Raw genomic sequence first — 19755 nt, forward strand, 5'->3', positions numbered from 1 at the left:
GTGCCCCTGGGCATGTTCAGGTAGACAGCACCCTTGTGTCAAATGCCCCCAGAGACTATATTACGAAGCTATAATTGGCCATCTTTCTCTCCCCATCTCTTACCTGCAGTCATTTCTCTAAGTAACACCTTCTCACAGCCCCTTGACACTCTGTTTAAAATCTGCTATAATCCACACAGAACTCCAGGTTGCCATGGGTAACCAGAGTCTAAGCTTGTGCCAACCCTAAATTTAATTTTACACACAATTTCAAGGCAGTGGGGAACTGTGCTAAAGGTTACTTCTGGCCAGGGCTGACTCTTAGCCAGTCCTCACATAGGTAATGCTCTGTGCTAGGTGTCCCCTTCCCGTGTCCCCAGATGCCCACCTGCTCAACACCCTGGCTCTTCCCCTGGGGCTTCACCTTTCAGGAGCCCAGAGGTACAGTCTGGCTAGGGCGCTCCCGGCCCTGCTCCTGCATGCACCAGCATCCTTTGCTATTGGTCAGTAACCTTGGTAATCCAGCTGTACCATACAGTAGCCCCCACCCCTACTCATGTTCAAGTTATTTGTAGTCAACTGTGATCCAAAAATACAGTACAGTAAATAACATGTGTTGAGAGAGAGACCACATTCCCATAACTTTTATAGTGAGGTGTTATAATTGTCCCATCTTATTATTACTTATTTTGGCCAACCTACTAACCATGTCTAATATTTACCTTAAGATTTACCATGATGTGCATATACAGGAACATGTCATAGACAGCATTCAGTACTGTCCAAGGTTTCAGGGTCCACTGGGGTCTTGGAAAGTATCCTCTGGAGCTGCCAGGGGACCTCTGTAATTTCTGGGCTGCAGACTATTCTTTCCCTCTCTTGCAACTGGCTGGCAGACTAGGCCCCTCTTTTTCCCCAAGCTCAAAGGCTTTTTTTGAGGTGCAGGATGGGCTCTGGGTTCAGGTTGCCCAAGGCCAGCTGGGTGGGGTGTAGAGAGCTACTTTGGGCTGAACTCCCAGCATGTGCCAGGTGTGTGTGTGTGCAGTACACCAAGTAAATCATCTCTCTTCCACCACACATTGCTATTAGCTAAACACATAAAACCAGCCTTGACTGGCTTAGGTAGCGTGTCCACAGCCAGGAGGCCAGCACGCAGCCCTGGAAGCCAGAGCCATCTCTCCCTAAGGCTTCCGTCCTGTGTGCTTTGCTCTGTTTACATTTATTAATGTATAAAAATGACCAAGTTATGTTTCAAAAGTAAAATGCTGGTCCTTTTACATTTTGAGTCTATTTGTTTTTGTTTGGGTGTGTGGGTTTCATTTAATTAATTCCACATTGCCTTACCAATTTGGAACAATCTGTCCCCAGGGAACAGATCTGGTTTACTTATAGAAAAAAATGAGCAGAGGGAGTGACTGGGGTTACAAAGTATTTCTTGTAGGAACTAATCTAAAAACCTTCCCAGTTCTCTTTGGTCCAAACAGAAGCAAATAGAACATTCCAGAAAATCCCATCTTCCCAGCGTGGTTGTGCTAGTGCTCAGAAACAGAACTTCCTTTCCTGTGTTACCCGCCATGCCTGCAAGATGGGACGTGTGACAGTGAGCACCACCGATATCCCTCTTGCTTCCAGAAACTTCTCTAGAAGTTCATACAAGAATGAAGCAGTCCCCACTCAAAAGAATGAAGACTTTAGAACTCCTTGGGGAGCCTACTAGCTAGACCAGCTACTAAGAAGGCAGGAAGAGGGTTGGTAATTTGAGGGAGGTCTTAAATTTAGGTCCCCTCCTGAATCTGGGGTGTAGAAGAGCTGCCACACCCACACATGGCTATGAATTTTTTGGATCTTTCCTCAGGGATGAACATTCCAAGTTGACCCTAAACTAATTTTTGAAATAAGCCAACTGTGACCTCATCTTCGGCACTTTGCACCTGCTCCTCCCACTCTCTACACATGCAACTCTCAGAACTACAGTGCTCTGAAACTGACAAAGGAGCTTGTCTCAGGGAGAAAACAGTCTGAAGATTGAACTGACACAAGCCGAACAAGATCACGGGATCATCTGTGTGTTTCCTGAAACTGAAGTAGCAAAGTAGCACAAGCTGAGTGACGTAAGCAGCAAATTTGCTGTCCCAGAATTCCAAAGACCAGAAGTTTGAGAGCAAGGTGTGAGCAGGGCCATGCCTCCTGCTGCTGGAGAAGGGTCTGCTCCAGGTCCCTCTCCCCTGGGTTCCAGTAGTTCTTAGGCTTATAGTGAGAACTATAACTCCCATCTTTTCCTGGCATTTGCCTGTGTGTCTGTGGCCATATTTGCCTTTTATGAGGATGCCAATCATTTTGCGTTAGGGGCCCACTCCGCTCCAGGATGACTTCATCTTGACTAATTACATCTACTCCCTTATTTCCTGATAAGGTCACATTCTGAGGTATCTGGGTGTAGGGTTTCAACATGAACTGTGAGGAACACAATGCAATCCATAACATCATCTATGATAGTTTGGAATTCAAAATCAGACCCAAGAGCTGGAGCAGATCAAATTGGCCAAAAACCATCTCATATTGTGTATGATTCATTCTGTTGCCAGGGTGGGCAAGAGGTTGGCATGCTGACCCCTCAAGTCTGCTGCTTACAAATAAGTGTAAATAAGCAACCACCGAGTGAAGGGGCTGTTGCATGAGGAGCAGAGAGGTTCCCTGGGGTCTGCACAAAATCTTAATTCTTTCTCAGTACTTTTTAGGGCAAAATCTACATAGGTAGGTACGAAATTATTGCTAGTTATAATGAACTAAGAAGTATCATTAAAGAACATTCAAAAAATGGCATCTGTACTGAATGTAGACAGACTTTATTCTTGGCATTGTTTCCTAAATGATAGTATAAGAACTGCATATGTAACAGTTCCAGTGTATCAGGTGCTGTAAACAATGATTTATAGCATACAGAAAGATGGGCAAATATTATGTCACTTTATGCAAAGGGAATTGAGCATTTGTGGATTTTGGCATCACTAAGGGTCTTGGAAGCAGTCTCCTTGGATACCTGAATCTCAGCATACTGCTAGCCCTAAAGTGCTGCCAGGATACAAGTTTGCCAAAAGGAGTTCGCTGTGGTTTTCATGTGGTTTGTTGCCCAAAGGTTCATGTGGCAATGCTGGGAAGTGGTGTGGATTGTTTAGAGGTGGGGCCTGCAGGAGGTCCTTAGATCAATTGGGGACATGCCCTCAGAAAGGTCTGGGGGACCCTACAGCCCCTCTATGGCTTCCTGTCTTTGACAAGCTTTTCACCTCATACTTGTGCTCCTGTAGGGACACAGCACCAGAGGTTCAACCAAAGGGGCTACCTGATCTTGGATTTTCAGGACTTTCAGGACTAGATAAATTCTTCTTCATGAGCAGACTCCCTTAGGTATTCCATTACAATCACAAAAAATGAATGCATGATTCTATACATAAAAATTGAGTTTCTATTTATAAGATGAAGGGATTATTGTTCCTCATCAGTTTGGATAGACCAGTTATTAGTTTGTGCTAGTCTTTTTCTTCCCTGATGTCTGGGATTATACTGAGGAGGTATTTTGTGCAGTTGTAAACCATCCACAGTGGTTGGAAGTACAAATGGTAGGGCCTGAATCACACCTCGTTCTGCCCCTTACTTAGGTGATCTTGGGCAAATTATGTGTGGCCAAGGTTTTGCAGCAAAGCTGTCCTCTACAGAGATGTGGTAGACGTTAAGTGGGACACTGGTTGGCAGATGTCCACTGTGGTGAACACTGTTCAATAAATGGTTCTTCTTATGATTGTTCAAGGGGTCTAAGAAGTGAACCTTGAAAAATCAAGGGAGTCTCTCCTGACTTGTTAACTCTGTGGCTGTCCTGAGGCAAGGGGAGACGAGGACTCTGGGGGCACAGTGGAAGGTGAATGCAGAGCTGTGGGATATTTATCCCATGCACATTCCAAAGAAAGGGCTCATCCTTGAGCAGTCCTGGGAGTCAACATCTAGCCCTTGGAGTATCCTGCTTGAAGCGTGTGTCTGTGTATCTGAGGGGACTTAAGCTACACTACATATTATGCTACCAGTGTGATTTACGGTGAGGGCTTTGGGTTACATGGTATTAGTTTGACCTCTGGAGGGAATAGAGACTGAGCAACTCAGGTCAGCCATGCGGGTCCTTCATGCCCATATGACCAGTCCCAAGAAGAACCTGACACCAGGACTTGAGTGAGCTTCCTGGTCAGTGATACTCTACATGCTATCACGCGTCGCTCTGGACCCTGCTGTGCACTTTTTACCTTTGCTGATGTCAATCTGTCTCCTTTCTCTGTAATGAACCATAGCTGTCACAACTCTTGGGAATTCTGTGAGTCTATCCAGTGAATCACTGAACCCAAGGGTGGTTTTGGAGATCTCCTGATTCACCTGGGAAATAACCAGACTGTCTAATATTAACCTACTCCTGTGGTTGGTGGCTAAATGAGTAGAAAATAGAACTGTGTTCAACAGCATTCAGTAAACATTCTTGTGAGAGTCAAGCAGATCTGTTAGAATGAGGCTTCTGGACTTGGAGGCTGCTGGGAGCCTGGGGTTGTGGTCCCTAAAGTGATATGGGGCAGACAGGCAGATGGGAACACACCTAGGACCTACCTTTGGTGCTTCACTTTTCCTTTAAGAAGATAAATGCCACCAGCTTCTTATCAGCGGAGGCCGTAACTCTGCAGCTGCAGACCCAGCGTAAGTGGGGCAGGAGGTTGTATGTGCCCTGTGTGTGTAGCTAGCACGCCCCTCACTTACCTAGCCCCAGTGACGTCAACTCCGACCATCAGCTGCCCATTCAAGGAGAGGATCTCGTCCCGCAGCCGGACCTTCCCACTCTTCCCCGCCGGGCTGTTCTTCCTCAGCTCTGTTACCCAGATGCAGCCCACATCGAGCACAGGACCCTGATGGGTTTTCCTTTTCTTGCCCCCTCTGCGTTTTTCACCATAGTCCCCAAAAACAGGGATGTTTCCGAAGCTGAGGCCCACGGTCTCTGTGTCCCCCAGCTGCTTGGTGAGGTACACAGTACAGATCTCCATTTCTGGGGGGCTGTGGTCAGGAGCAACCGGGTTCTCATCCACAGCCAAGTTGAGCTGGATGTACTCCTGCAGCTTCCGGATGGCCGCCTGGCACAGCCGCTGCTCCGGCCCGTCCCCACCCTCCCGCAGGCTGTTCTGCAGCCACTGGCAGAGGAGGGGCAGGTGCAGCCTGGCATTGTCCTGGGTGATGGGCATGGTGCTCACTCCAGGACACCAGCATCATGAGAGGTCCTGCTCCTGGGGGCCAGACCCTGCAGGGCCCTGTGTCCTTTGGGAACCCTGGCTGTCATCAGCTCTGCCTGTGGTCATGTTCAGGCTGGTGGATGAGCCTAGGAATGCCTGCTTGAGTCGGGGGCTGTTTGTCTTGGCAAGACGAGGACACAATTAGAACAACAGTGAGACAATGGCTCAGAATACTCAACAAGAGATGCCAGGAAGCAGCCGACAAGTCCCAGCTTGGTTCATTTCACAGCAAGATCCTGCAAATGACATGGAAATTGGGGATTCTTCTGGCAGTGACAGCTTGGCCTCCCTTGGGCTCATTCACACCTGAGAGAGGAGGAGCAAAAAACAAAAACATCCAGTTATAACAGTGAGCCTCTGGCATAGAATGGATGGTCCTCTAGATCACAGGAGGCCCAGGCTTGCTTTTCAGACACCAGGAGCTCCCTTCTCAGGGCCTCCTCCTTCCCCAGTGTGGCTCCTGCATGCTACACAGACAGACAGACAGACAGACAGACAGACAGACAGACACACACACACACACACACACACACACACACACACACTTCCTTTCCTTATACATAAGTGTTCTCTAGTGAGTTTCACTAAGCAGCACAGAAGTCATTTTTTCTTCCAGGACACTCTTCCCAACATACCCTCAAACTCACCTCCACCCAGGAGGCTGCCTAAATGACCTCTGGGAAAGTTGGGGAGGGACGCAGAATGTCACTTCTACTGAGAACGGATGAACTCATTGGAGGGGAAATCAAAGAAAGTTGGTGGATTCCAGGAGCATATCAATAAATTACCTTAGTAACATAAGCATTTCTTTTGACTGCTAAGGCTGTCAGCTTCGAGTTACTCAAAATTAATTTAAATTATCATGGATGTTTGCTTGAGATAGGAATCTAATTGGAGAATTATATACAGTAGACAACCGGCCTGGCTGACACAGCAAGCTTCTGGGACCACAAGTTCTGCTCACTGATGAAATGGATTAATCTCAGAAGGCAAAGCTTTTAGATCTTTATATGGATCCACCATGGACGGACAGCACTGTCACTATTTGTAACTGCAGATGTCTGGTCTCTTCCTTAAGGGCAGCATTTTCTCCCTGGAATGTTTCTCTTGCTATTGTAGAAGAACCCTACTTTTCACAATACAGGTTGAATGTCCTTTATCTGAAATCCTTGAGACCTGCAGTGTTTTGGATTTCAGATAGTTTTGGATTTGGAAATATTTGCATATATATGGGAATATTTTGAGGATGGAAATTTCTAAACATGAAATTTATTTATGTTTCCTATCTACCTTCTACACACGGCATAAAGAGAACTGTACAATATTTTAAATAATTTTATAGCATGGAATTTTCCACTTCTGGTAGCATGTTAGTGCTCAAAAAATTTCAGATTTTGGATGACTTTGGAATTGAGGTAGGGCATATGCTGATGAATTAGACACTGTCACTGTATTTGATGATATCTCTGTTGAGTCCAAGGACCTGAGAGATCATTCAACTCAACTTTTTAATTTTAAAGATGAGGAGACAGCCGTAGAGGTTGTTAGGTCTGAGAGAAAATGTTTTGATTTATTCATAAGATTTTACTATGTCTGTGTGTGTGTGAAGTTATTTTCAGTGAGAGGTATTACTTATATTTATTTATTTATTTATTTATTTATTTATTATTGCCAGGTATTACTTATTTCGGCGAAAGAGAAATACAGCTCTGCACATATATAGGTTACCTTTTCTTTGATCGCTCTTGTATTTTCTTTTAATAGCTGTGTGATTATGTAAATGATATTTGCTAAGCTTTTGATTTATTTGGAACCAATTAATAGTTGATGGTCAAGTTCTTTGGAAACTCAAAACACTGTTTTGGAAATCTCTTTTTGGTGACGGAGTAATAAAGTCATTTATTATTGACATGGCTTCTGACAGTTCTCCAATTTGTTTTTATTTCATGTTAAATCACTTCCTGGGAAGGCAGGAGAATGTTTTCCATCTTAAATGGCATGGTTTATACTGACTTTCTCAGGAGAAAGTGAAGTTCATGGAAAAGAGTGAAAGGAATTACTTTTCTATGTTTATGGAGAACGGAGGTGAAAAATTTCTTTGATGGAGAAGGTCACTTGGCAATGGGATTCAATGAACCTTTCACTAGGGGACCTATCTGTACCAACAAGGGGCAGAATTCAGATGGGGACTCGGGGTCTATTAAGGGGATACTCCTGCAGCAGCTGGCCATGAGGGCCAGCAGTATCACTATGGTAAGCAAAAGAGAACCCATGACTTTTGTCTCATTGCTAGGACAAGACACCTGAGAACACAAATTAAGCAAGGAAAGGTTTGTTTAGCTCACATCTTGTGGAGGTTTCAGTCTGTATGTGGCTAGCTCAGAGGCAGAGTGGCACATGGAAGAGGGCAGCAGCAGATCATACTGGTGGAAAACAACAAAGCAGCAAGAGCAAAACAGGAGGAGCAGGGGCTGCGGCAGCCGCGGTGGCCAGAGGCACAGAGCAAGGCTCTCTGCCTTCCTTGTGCTGCATCCAGGCTGTCTGCCCCAGGCCAGGTGTAGCACTCACACGAGCAATCCTAGCAGCACTCGAACCCACGACCCAAGCCTTGGATCATGAATTAATCACAAACTCTAGAAGACCACCCCAGTGACTACATGAGGCTTTGGGGGAACACCTAAACACAAACCATAACAACTTCTTATCCAGAAATTTGGAAAAATGTGTCCCTTGGAAGAGAGAGATTTGGGGTTGGTCTAGAAATTGGTTGCTTCTTAATGGTTTCCCAAAGGAGGGAGAAGGGACTAAAAGTTGTGGGATGCCAAAATTCATAATTGCCTTCTGAATCTCTATGACAAAGGCAGAACCAATGGCCAAATGGTGTGAGGAAATGGATTCTTTCAGTGGTGCTGATTGGTTCTTTCTCCTTCAGCAGCATTGCCAAAGGTTGTCTTAAAACGCAGACATCTCCTGTGTGTAAGTTAGGCCAGTAGGCAAATGAACACAGATCTGAACTTCTAGGAAGGCAAGCTCTTAAGTATGTCCAGAGCCCCTTGACAACTTTCCAAGGGCTCTTTTCACATGGCCTCCTTGTTGGAAAGTGAGTTTGATGACATATTGACTGACTGTTTCTGACAGTCTACCCAGCCCCACTGTCCCAGGCCTGCACCCAGTCCTGCTCATAGCCACCAGGGAGCCTCATGTGATAGACATACACATAGCTTGTGCAGAAGCTTATGGCCATCTACCCATGATCCATCCTCTCTTCCCTTATTTGTGGGACCAGCAATGTATTCACCTACAACACAGCCCTTCTTACAGGGACAGGTAGACATAATTCTGACAAAGGGCCAGAAGTAGAAACTGCTCTGTGTGGCTAACACCAACACGCCTCAGACAGGAAAGTGGAAAGAAAATACATCCCATGTTGTTCCATTCACCTTTATGTGGATATTGCAAAATCCAACCAATAAGCTGAATTGAACCTCAAGTAAATAAATAATTTCATATCTGAAAGAGGGAAAAATAAACTTAACAGACCCTGCACAGTGAAACTGGCTGAGAAGAGAGGTTGGGAGGCAGCTGCCAAGCACCTGGGTGTGGCAGCTGGGAAACAGGCGACCCTGGTAATGTAACGTGAAATAACCTGGTCAAACTGCCAATTGCTCTACCTTGAAAAGCTATTTTGTGTTGCTGAGCTTACAGAGTTAGGGGGATTGACAGAAAAAATATTAGATTGCTGGTAAATGCATTGTCTCTTGCAGCAAAAATCTGGACCCCTCAATTCTGTGGGCAATCAGAGATGGATAGACATATTATGACACAGAATAAGTAGAGTATGTTAGCTGCAATGGAGAGACGGGGGGCCAAGCTCACGAGTTAGAAAGTAAAGGCTACAAATCACTAAGAGTTGACCAGAAACACATCCTGGATACTTAGTAATATCTGTGAGGGGATTATATTGTCACAAATGCCCCAAACTTTGGTGACAACTACCTGGTGTGTGTGTGTGGGGGGGGTTCAATTCCTTTAGGGCTCTCAAAACCCTTCTTTTTCCTCCCTTATCCCTGAAATAGGCTTGAAATGTGTTGTCTTCCTAGAAAGAGTCCTCGCCACAGACATGAAAGAGGTGGCCATTGTGGAGCATGAACGAGAAGCAACTTCCCGGAAAGATGCAAGGGTGGCCACAAGCAGGGCTCTTTCCACAGAGCAAAGAGCTGCCACCTCGGCTGGCCCACGGACTCCCACTCTTCTTGTCCAGGAAGATTTGGGCATGCAGAGGAAAGGGATGCTGTGATTTCTCCCTCTCCTTTTACAAATGGAAGTTTTCATTGTAGTTACTTCACCCCTTTCCCAGGATTACGTGACGGGTGTTGCAGGAAGTCTAGAACTGGCGGGGAGGACCACACAGTAGCCATCTGGGGACGATGACGTGCTGAGGCCGGGGCCATCTCTTGGGAGGAGGAGCTCATGCGAGGCATGGAAAGTGAATTATGCCTGAGGAACCCGGGAAGGGGACTGGGGCAGAGCTGACTTGCCTGTGCATTCCTTCTCCCCCTTTCCTAACAGAAGCACACTTGTGTGGAGGAGCAAGCACCCAGCCAGAGAGTTGTTTCTTGCTGCTCCTTCTGAGGAGGTGATCACACTCCATGAAGCTGTTGGTGGAAACTTCCAGAAAAGCTCTTTCACAGGCAGCCGCCCCCCAACTCCCACTGTTGCCTATTTTCTTGCTTAAAATACATGTGATGTGGAGCTTTGGCAACTACTTTGTGACCAATCATAAGGCAAGGGCCTGACAGCTTTTAGTAAGCTCTACCAACCCACACATTCCTTCTGCAGACTTCTTACTCTAAGAGAGAAAAACAAGCCTCTACCTTTTTAAGCCTTGTTAATTAAATATTCTATTATAGCTGGATAAAATGCTTAATTAATATACTGATTCAATTAATTCTTGACTCTCAGGTTCAAGACCCAGAATACAATATACTCCTGACCTGAGTCTTTCGGCTTCAGCCTTGCTACATTGCCCATTAACAGTCATTGAGTTACTACCTTGATATGGAGACACATGCGCGTGTGTACAAATACCTTAAATTAAATTGAATTAAAAATACAAGACAGGTTCTGGGGGACATAACTCACTGGCACAAGCGCCTGCCTGGCAGATGTGAGGTCCGAGTTTGATTCCTGGTATACCACATACACACACACATAAAAGTGCAAGGCATGTTTCTGCCCCTTAGAGAGTTGAAAACACACATAAGTTCTTTCACTGGTTTATTAGCATCATTTTTTTCATTTATGGCATTATAGACAAGCCTACAGCTGATGGGTAACACTGCAATACAAACTATGAGGATCCCTTAAGCAGGCTTCTGTTTTAGAGGAGAAAGGTACTGGCTAGCTTTTCTTTATCCTGCGGCTCACTGGGGGCTAGCAGGAGGCAGGGCATATGAGCCTGAAGAGTTTAATCATGAACAAGGGTCACTTATGCCAGGCACTGTGCTTGGACAGCGAAGGAAAGCTGAAGCCTCGTGCAGGCTGAGCTCCACTGGAGAATGAGACCATATGATAAACAGGAACAACGAAGCGTGCTAAAGGCCATGACAAGTGGGTCCGCGAGGGGTTCTGGGAAGCAAGGCTTATTCTGGAGCTAAGAGATATATTTGCATGGAAGTTATAGTACTTAAGGACAGGCCTGGGTGGGCATGGTGCACACCTATAATCTCAAGCACGAAGATTGAGAGTTCAAGGCCAGCCTGGGCTACATAGTTAGCTCAAAACCAGCCTGAACTACTTAGTGAAACCCTGTCACAAACAAACAAGCCAAAAAAACAGAACATGAGGCCATAGAAGGGACTTCAGGGGTTTTCTTACCAGCTTCAGTTTTACAAGTGAGAGAAATGTGCATTAAGACAGGCCTGTGTTCCCAAGTCACTGCGACTCTTCATTACAGTCAGACTATCTGGTCTACGTCATAGGAACTGGGCAGTATTGATGTCACCAATCCCATAGATCGTATCATCAATATAAGTTAATGTTATTTGATTGCATTGGAGTGATTTTTTTGTAAAAATGAAAATTATTTCATAAATCCTTTTAGAACAACTGTTCTTTTCAGATACTTCTGATGTTTCGATTTTATCATATATAATCTACTTGCTGTATGTGTTTAATTAATTAATTATTTTGTGGTACTGGGGAATGAGCCCAGAGGCCTTTGCATTGAGCTACATCCTCAACCTTAATATTTTATTTTGAGACAGGGTCATGCTAAGTCGCCCAGGATGAGCTCGAACTTGTGATTCTCCTGTCTCAGCTTCCCGGAGTGCTGGGATTACAGCCATGTGCTATCATGCCAGCTTGTATTTAAATTCTTAGCATGTAATTGCACAGGATCTGACCTCATCTCTAATTAGCAATAATCCAAATATTTATAATTGCCAGCAATGCACTTTATTATCTAGCTATAGGTCCCCAGGCAAGGCATTTAGAATCTTTGAGCCTCAGTTTCCTTATCTGCCAAATGAGGTTGTTTTCATGAAGTTTCTTTCCAGCTCTGCCATTCGTCTGGACTTTGGAGCTGATCTAGCCAGATAGGGATGGAGTCACCAGCCTCATTAAGAAGTGCATACACAACACATGGAAGTTTTAAAGTATAGAGGAGATGGGCCAAATTGCTTTATCAGACCTTGAGTATCTGCCAAGACAAAGGCAGGAGGGGGCCGGGGGTGGTTTTATGTTTATGTGCACATAACCCCATTCCAGCTTCTTCCAGAAAGCAAGAAGAAATGTATTACACTGAATAAAAGCTCTCTGGAGCAGCAGAAAGAACCAAAGCTCAAGAAGCAGAGAAGCATTTGCCTGGAGGGTGGAGGTACACAGGAAATTTAGTGTTTCCATGACTGCCCCATAGACCCTTCAACTTGGCAAGGACCTAACTGGTGTGGGGGCTGGTGTTGGCCTCTCCTCTTCTCTCCCTGGATTTCTTGCTCCAGGATTGAGGGCTGGATGCAGAGAATCCTCAGAGGAAAACCAAAGATCATGGAGCACAAAGGTTCGGTCATGTCTCTCTGGGAAGATCCCCTCCTCCCAAACCTTCCTGTGGGAAAGGCCACAGACAATGAGAAGGCAAGTCAAAGTCCATGGGAGAAAAAAGAATCCTCATTTGACCCCTTCTAGTCATGAACTCTCAAAGACTGAAGGAGCACAATTCCTTGATTTCCTCCATGGCCCTCATGGCTACTCGTGTAATTCTCTTGGTTTTCATGGGGGTGAGAGAGAAATGAAATAAAAAGAAGTCACAAGATGGCATAAACAGAGAGGACTGGGCTCCAAATCATCCAAGTATGTTCTGCCCAGGACACTCCCAAGTGGCCCTAGGAGAGTTCAGGAGAAACCAAGGAGATGGGGTCACTGTCACTTAAGATCCTGCTGTCACAGAGTCACATGTACAGCATGCAGTTAAAAGATACGTTTGGGGAAGGCTGTGGGCAGGCCAATGCCACAGCTGACCTTTATCTTGATGAATTTCCTACCATCCACATCGTTAGAACCTTGGGCGTAAAGCCATGAATTCTGTGAGCATGTTAAAGTTACCCTCTTGCACAGTTACCAGTGAGAAGGCATCTACGCTGATTTTCAATTGGAAACACAATTGCTAAGTGGGCAGAATGTTTGTATTGACCCAGCTGATGCCTGTTTTCCCTGATGGCAGGATGTGGAGGTGGGTGAGCTTGAGAAAAGGGAGTACAGGTAATCTTGGCAGGGCCCCAGCACAGGCAGCGCCAGGCGGCCACCCCCATGCTGCAGCTTGGCATTGCCAAGGAACTTGTATATTCTCCAGGGCTTCCCTCTGCAAGACTAACGCTGGCTTCTACAGGCTTTGTGTCATGCTCTCTGTATTAACCATCCCCTTCAACTCACACCTACTTTCTCCAAATGGAACACTATGAAATCAAGAAAGGCCTGTTTTTATTGTCTGAATTATGGGCATGATCACATTTCAGCTTGTCCTCAAAGATTACTGTGATTCCAGTTTTGGATGCTATATGCTTTCATGGGTACATGTAAAGCTGGCTATTTAACTATGTCTGTTGCCTTTACCAGGTTAATTTTCAAAACAGAAACTTGTTTATCTCTAAATTCAGCGTTGTGAGTAGGTAGCCTCAGTGCTGCCCCTAAGTACCAAGGACACTGCTGTGGTCTGAACATATTCCCCCCACAGTCCTATGTGGAATTTTAATCTCAGTTGTGGTGGTATTAGGAGGAATGGCTCTTTAGGAGGACCTTAAATCGTGATGGCTTGGACCTCATGAATAGACTGGGACCTTAGGGACAGCTGCAGGGAAGTAGCTTTGGACTCTCGGGCTTTTGCTCATCTGCCAAGTGAGGACTCAGCATTCATTCCCTGAAGAGGAGACAGCAATAAGACACCATCTTGGGTGCAGAGAGCAGCCCTCTCCAGCCGTGCCCCTACTGGGACTCTGACCTTGGACTCTGTCCTACTTACTTTCTCATCACTGAGACCCCAGTGTACCCCACTCCCTTAAATTAAATGTAGAGAAGTTTATTTTGGCTCAGTTTGTAGAGGTTTCAGTCCACAGTCAGTTGGATCCAAGGCAGGGTGGCGTGGCAGAGGGGCATCACAGAGGAAAAGGTGCTCATGACATGGAAGATAAGAAGCAAGATAGATAAAGAGAGACAAGGAAAACAGATGCACCCTTCCAGGCCACACCCGCAAAGGGACTCACCTTTCTGGCCAGACTCCACCTCCCAACAGCAAGTCATCTATTAAGCCCCATAATTCCATCACCTTCCCAAAACCCCATCTGTGAGTGCATGAGGCTGTGTGGGGACATCTAGATAGATGTAAACCATAACATTCGTCCCCTGGCCCCCAAAAGACCCATGTGCATTCCTTTACACAAAATGCATTTAGTCCTGCTCTAAGAATTACCCAAGTCCTGACAGTGTCAGCACTGATGAAAAGTCCAAGTCCAAAGTCTGCTCTGAGATTTAAGGCAAAATGTTGCCTTCAAGTTAAACATTGCCAAACACAAACAGGGGGTAAATGCTCCCATCCAAAAGGGAGAAATAGGGAGACAGACAGGAAGGGGTCCAAAAGAAGTGCAGAAACCAGTAGGGCACAGATGAAATCCTGTAGTTCTATGTCCAACACCCGGGGTAATCTGGGCGGCCCTGTCCTAAGGCGGTGTCAGTGATTTCAGCCCTTTTTCTCGTAGGCTGCCTATTCTCACTGCTTGTGGCTTTCCTCAGATGTCCATATTCCTGGTGTCTCTAACTTCCTGGGGTCACCAATCTACCTTCGGCTTCACCCCTGCAGCTTCACACACTGCTCTCTTAGGGGCACACAGCCTGACCTGCCAGGCCTTCTTCTGAAATCTTGGTGGAAGCTTTTCTGACCCCACAACTCTTCCATTCTGCACACACATAAAGTCAGCACTGTGTACCTTATGGTAAGATCTACTAGCAGCTGGAGTAGTCCCTGAGCCCTTGGCACCTCGTTGGTGGTGGCAGAAGACTCCAAGTACCTGGATGGCTGAGCACGGTGAATGGAATGTTACAGAATCAATTCCCTGGGACATGCTTCTCCAACATGGTGCCCTGGGGCTCTCTTCTCAGAGCAAAGTCTTTCGCTTTTGCAATTTTGAGCCTGGGAAGAGCTGGCCCTTGAAGATTCCTGGAGTGACCTCAAGCCATTTTTCCTATTGTCCTGATGTAAAGCACTATCATTCTTGAGGCTAATCTTTTTAGCTGTTAAGGTTTCCTCAGTTCCAATTCTGCAAGCCCCAACTGTATTGGAATTTCCTGTCTGGGGAAAGGAAATCCTTTCAGATGGGATGTTTTTGCTTCTGTTTCTCAATGTAGAGCTGCGTAAAACCCACCAACAGTAGGTATGCCATCACTTCAATATTAGTCTGCCTTAAAATATCTCCCACTAGATTAATTAGCCCCCTGCTCTTAGTCTCTCAGTCTCCTGCAATGTCTCTGAACATGAGAAAGATGCAGAATAATTTCCTTCTGGAGCATGACATTCACGGCCTGGAATCTAACTGCCAATGGGGTCTGTGTTCTCCACTAAAACTTCCTGAGCGGGGTCCTGACGGGCTGCATTTCTAGCATCTTTCTGGTCCTCTGAGCTCCGACCAGAATCTCCCATCAAGTTCAGTTTATGATATTCTTACGATGCCTCCCCAGCTGACAGCTCCAAACCTTTCCAAACTCCTCCTCTAAACCAGTTTCAAAGACTTCTGAATCGCACAGTCCAGTAGTCACAGCAATGACTCTAGTTCCCTGGTACCAAAATCTGTCTTCGCTGCTTTCTCACTGCTGAGACGCAATGCCTGAACTGGGAAATCGAAGAAGGAGGGGCTTATCTGGGCTCACGGTTTGCAGGCCGCAGTCCCTAGTCAGTCGGCTCCTGCTAGCACACAAGGTAAAAGACACTCATGGCATGGCAGACAGAAAATAGAGATTAAAATGAGAAGGCAAGGAGATACATCCTCCACGTTCCACAGCGACCTGCTTTTTCTCCCACTTCCCCATACCAAGTAGGCCAGAAGCCTCCATAGTCCAATTATCACCACAAGCCCCTACCTATAAGCACATGGGGCTTTGTGGGGACATCTAGATACAAATCACAACAGATTTACAGCCTCCAGAACTGTGAGAATGACAACCGTCTTTATAAATTACCCAGTCTCAGGCATTTTATTATAGTAGCACAAATGGACAAAGACAGATACCTTCCAGATTTGGCACAGGCACAAGAGAACTCAACGCTCTCACACAGTGTGCACTTCCAAGCTGCTTCGATCTGCTCAGAACGTGCTAGCGAGCGCCTGAAGGAGGCAAGGACAAGAGGGGTGAGCTAGCGTCACACGAGGCAAGCCAAGGGAATTTGTGCTCTTTTCTCCACTCTCGACCCAGAGCCCTGCTGAGGAGCCTTATGCTGCTGGAGTTCCAGGCGGTGCTAGCACTTCCCAGAGCCCTGCGGTCCCGTGGCGGCATCCCTGCTGCACAGATGGGGGAACAGATTGAGAGGAGACCTGCAGCTCAGTCAACAGTTGGAGCGCTACGCGCGTGTGACGTCACGCAGACAAATTCACTTCAGATGGAAAGCAGGCTCGTCTCTAGTAGGCACGCTGCCTCCTTCCAGGAACAGGAAGCTGGACGTCAGCAAATACATACCTTTATAGCGTTCTATGTTAAAGAAGACAGGGGCACAGAGCAGTAGGGGAGGAACAGGCAGGTGAGCACGTCCTGGGCTTCACTCTCAGAACAGAAGGCCTGCACGCTGCTGCCCCTGCACAGAGAGGGGCTGAGGGAAATCGACATTTCTGGAATTACCACGGCTAGCAAAACGGCCGCTTCCTGCCACGCGCCAAGTTCCACCAAAGCATTTCCAACATGCTTCACGGACCCTAGATAAGTGACTCCACGTTCAGCACAAATTTCCTTGCAATGCTAAAAAAGTAAATGGTGCCAAGTCAGATTCTAAAGGAATCATATGAAAGTAACTGAGAACTTGTTCACAACTTGAAATCTCAAGTCTGTTTGCCTGAGGAGGTGATTAAAAACTTGGCCTCCCTCCCTGATGCAGATGCACTTGCCACCTGCCTGGCAGGTTCACGTTGTCTCTGTTTGTCTGTGCCTCTGTCTGTGTCTCTCGGTGTCGACCTCTCTCTCTCTCTCTCTCTCTCTCTCTCTCTCTCTCTCTCTCCCTTCACTATCCTGTCTTCCTACTGTTCTCCTCCATCCCACCTTCCACCTAGCCCTTTAACCAGAAAAGGGATGGTAAGAAAGACATTTATGCTTCTGGTCTTCCTTGATTCTAGGAGGTAAACACTGGTTAAGATGGGAGGAATCATTGCATCATTTAACAAACATTTACTGAGCGTCATAGACAAAGCAATGTTCTCGCGCTTGGGAATTGAAAATCTGAAAGTCATCCCAAGTCAGGCTGGGCTTCAGAATCATCTGGGTAAGCTACATCCAATCCTTGCGCATTTACATTCACAAGAACTGGGAGCTCTGGTGGTGTTCGGGTATCTATTAAGGAATGTTTGGGCAAAGGGTATTTAAAACACCCTGGGAACTATTGGTAGGATGAGATGCCCACCACCCCGTGACTGAGACTGGGGCCACAGGGAGAAATTCAGCTTTAACATTCTAATGTTTCAGTAGGTCCCTCACTGCCCGCTTATGGAAGGGTGTTAGATTTTTGCAAATAGTGTATATCACCTAATGGAATATGAATTTCGCTAAACAATGAAGAATGTTTTAATACACGCTCAAAATATTCTAGTATGTCAGTATGTTTGCAATATTTGAAACACTCATAATAAAATAGTATTCATTTATCTAAAATTCAAGTTTCACTGGGTACCTCAAAGTTATGTGGCAATCCTACACCTGCCCCAGGCCAAAATGTAGCTCTTAGAGCCTCTGACCTCCCATGCCTTGTTTGCCCTTTGTGACAAATGTAACCCAAGTCAGAGCCTCCACCCTGCCACAGAAGGCCATGCATTTCCTCCTGGAAGCCAGTGTCACCCAAGGACCGGGCCAGCTATGCTGTGTAGGACAGCCAGTGAGTCAGGCCGGGGTCCCAGCTCTCAGCCTACTCCAAGAAAGTTTTCTTGCTGGTGCTCAGTTGTCTTAGCCCCTGGTCTCCTGTCCGCAAATCTGCCTTTCCCAGCTCAGTTGCCTTTCCTGGGTGCTCTTATTTGTCTAATACCTGTAAACACCAGTCCCTCTGGCCCGCAGACCCACATAATACAAAGGTATTGAAGGATGAGGAGAAACCAGAAATAGAGAAATATTTGAAATACCTAAGAAGTCATGAGCTGGTGACTTCAGATATGACCTCAGGACACATTCTTGCACAGGTGTTCACCCTCAGTTGCTCTGATTTTGTTGGTGAATTGCTTATTCTTCTGGCTAAGACTTTATTTGAATGAAATCAAATAGCTAAACACATTTAAAAATATAGGGTGTACATGGGCAAACAATTCTATGAAATGCACTGTGTGTGCGTGTGTGTATGTATGTGCATATGTGTGAATCAGGGAGCTTTGAGACACTCTAAGCCCTTTTTATTTTAAGATAAGAGTCTTGCTTAATTGCCCAGGCTGGGCTTGAACTGGTAATCCTGCTTCTGCTTCCCAGAGTGCTGAGATTACAGACATGAGCTACCAGAGCTACCATGCCTGGCTCCCATCCCTTTCTTATTTTTATTTTGAGACAGAGTGATGCTGAGATGCCCAGACTGTACTCAAACTTGGGATCCTCATGCCTCAACTTCCTGAGGACAGAATGCATATTTAGAGTTATAGAGAGCACTGGATTATCTACCAGCACCTATTCAAGCCATTTGACCCTCTACTAGAATTTTGCTGAAGGGGTTCAACCATCCTCCTCCACAGTGGTTGCTCCCTTGGTCCCAGTGATGCTCTTACTTGTTAGTATAGCACTTGCGCTTGCCAGCAGCGGTTTTGGGGTGAGCAGGTGACCCAACACTGGGAGCCTTCTGAGGGTCTTCTGGAAAACTTGCCTCACTACTAAGAGAAAACATCAAAGGCAACGGTTCCACCCTGCTGCTCTTGGCATTAAGCTTCATCTCGGGTTGGTAGCTAGATGTCTGAAGCAATTGGAGGCATGACTCTCCCAATACCCAACCTGGTTGCCAGCAGAGGCCCTGTTTTCAGCTCAGCACTGGTGCCCTTGGTAAACACAGATCCTTGTAAAGGAGATAAGATGGAGCATGGAACCTTCCAGACATCTGGATATCTGAAGACATCTAGACATTCACACCAGACACATCAAGGACTTTGTCCCCTGAGGCACAAGAAACATCCAGACAACTTTGACTATTGATGATACTAAGGTCTTCCTGCTTAATATCCTCACCTTCTTTCCAGTCCTATTTTAAAAAGCTCACTTCACTTTGTCCTCTACTGATAGCCTTTCACCCTCTCTCTGCCTGTACCCAGGCGCAATAAATCCCACACCATATTGCCTTTACACAAGCCTGGTGATCTCGGCTGGTCTCTGCCTTGTGCCATTCCTCACAGCAATCACTTAATATCTTTTCTGCTGAAGCTGTTTAAGAGTGAATTTCTATGACTTGCATCAGAAAATACCCTGTTGTGAGTGTGGGTCTGTGCTTGGAGCTCTTATTGAAAGGGGTTGCCTCAGATGGATATGCAAATTTAAAATTCTGAGAGTCACAGTGATAAAACTGGATCTATCTGCCTTTATTTCCATCCCAGAGAGCAGTAATAGGGTGCTCATCCTTTATTTTTTAATTTTTTTCCCATAATTTTATTGAGAAACAAATAACAATGAGACAGTTTCAAATCAAATTGCTAGGACAGTTTCAAAATTAACACATTGCATACATTCTTCCTAGTGGTTAATTGTTGTACAAGATGCGGACTTG

At 45.9% G+C, this 19755-nt stretch overlaps 1 protein-coding gene across 5 annotated transcripts in view; it reads right to left on the bottom strand.

Annotated features, from left to right (window-relative positions):
• Pdzd2 (PDZ domain containing 2) overlaps nt 1-19755 on the bottom strand; it is a 401332-nt gene that overhangs the window by 263602 nt on the left and 117975 nt on the right. For all 5 annotated transcript variants that reach the window (XM_023702360.1, XM_023702362.1, XM_023702361.1 and 2 more), the window contains one exon: nt 4768-5597. In XM_023702360.1, the coding sequence (XP_023558128.1) occupies nt 4768-5243 (476 nt within the window). In that variant the 5' untranslated portion in view covers nt 5244-5597. The remainder of the gene's footprint in view (nt 1-4767; nt 5598-19755) is intronic.

This window comes from Octodon degus, unplaced genomic scaffold (assembly GCF_000260255.1).
Source record: "Octodon degus isolate 3935 unplaced genomic scaffold, OctDeg1.0 scaffold00149, whole genome shotgun sequence".
Classification (NCBI taxonomy): Eukaryota; Metazoa; Chordata; class Mammalia; order Rodentia; family Octodontidae; genus Octodon; species Octodon degus.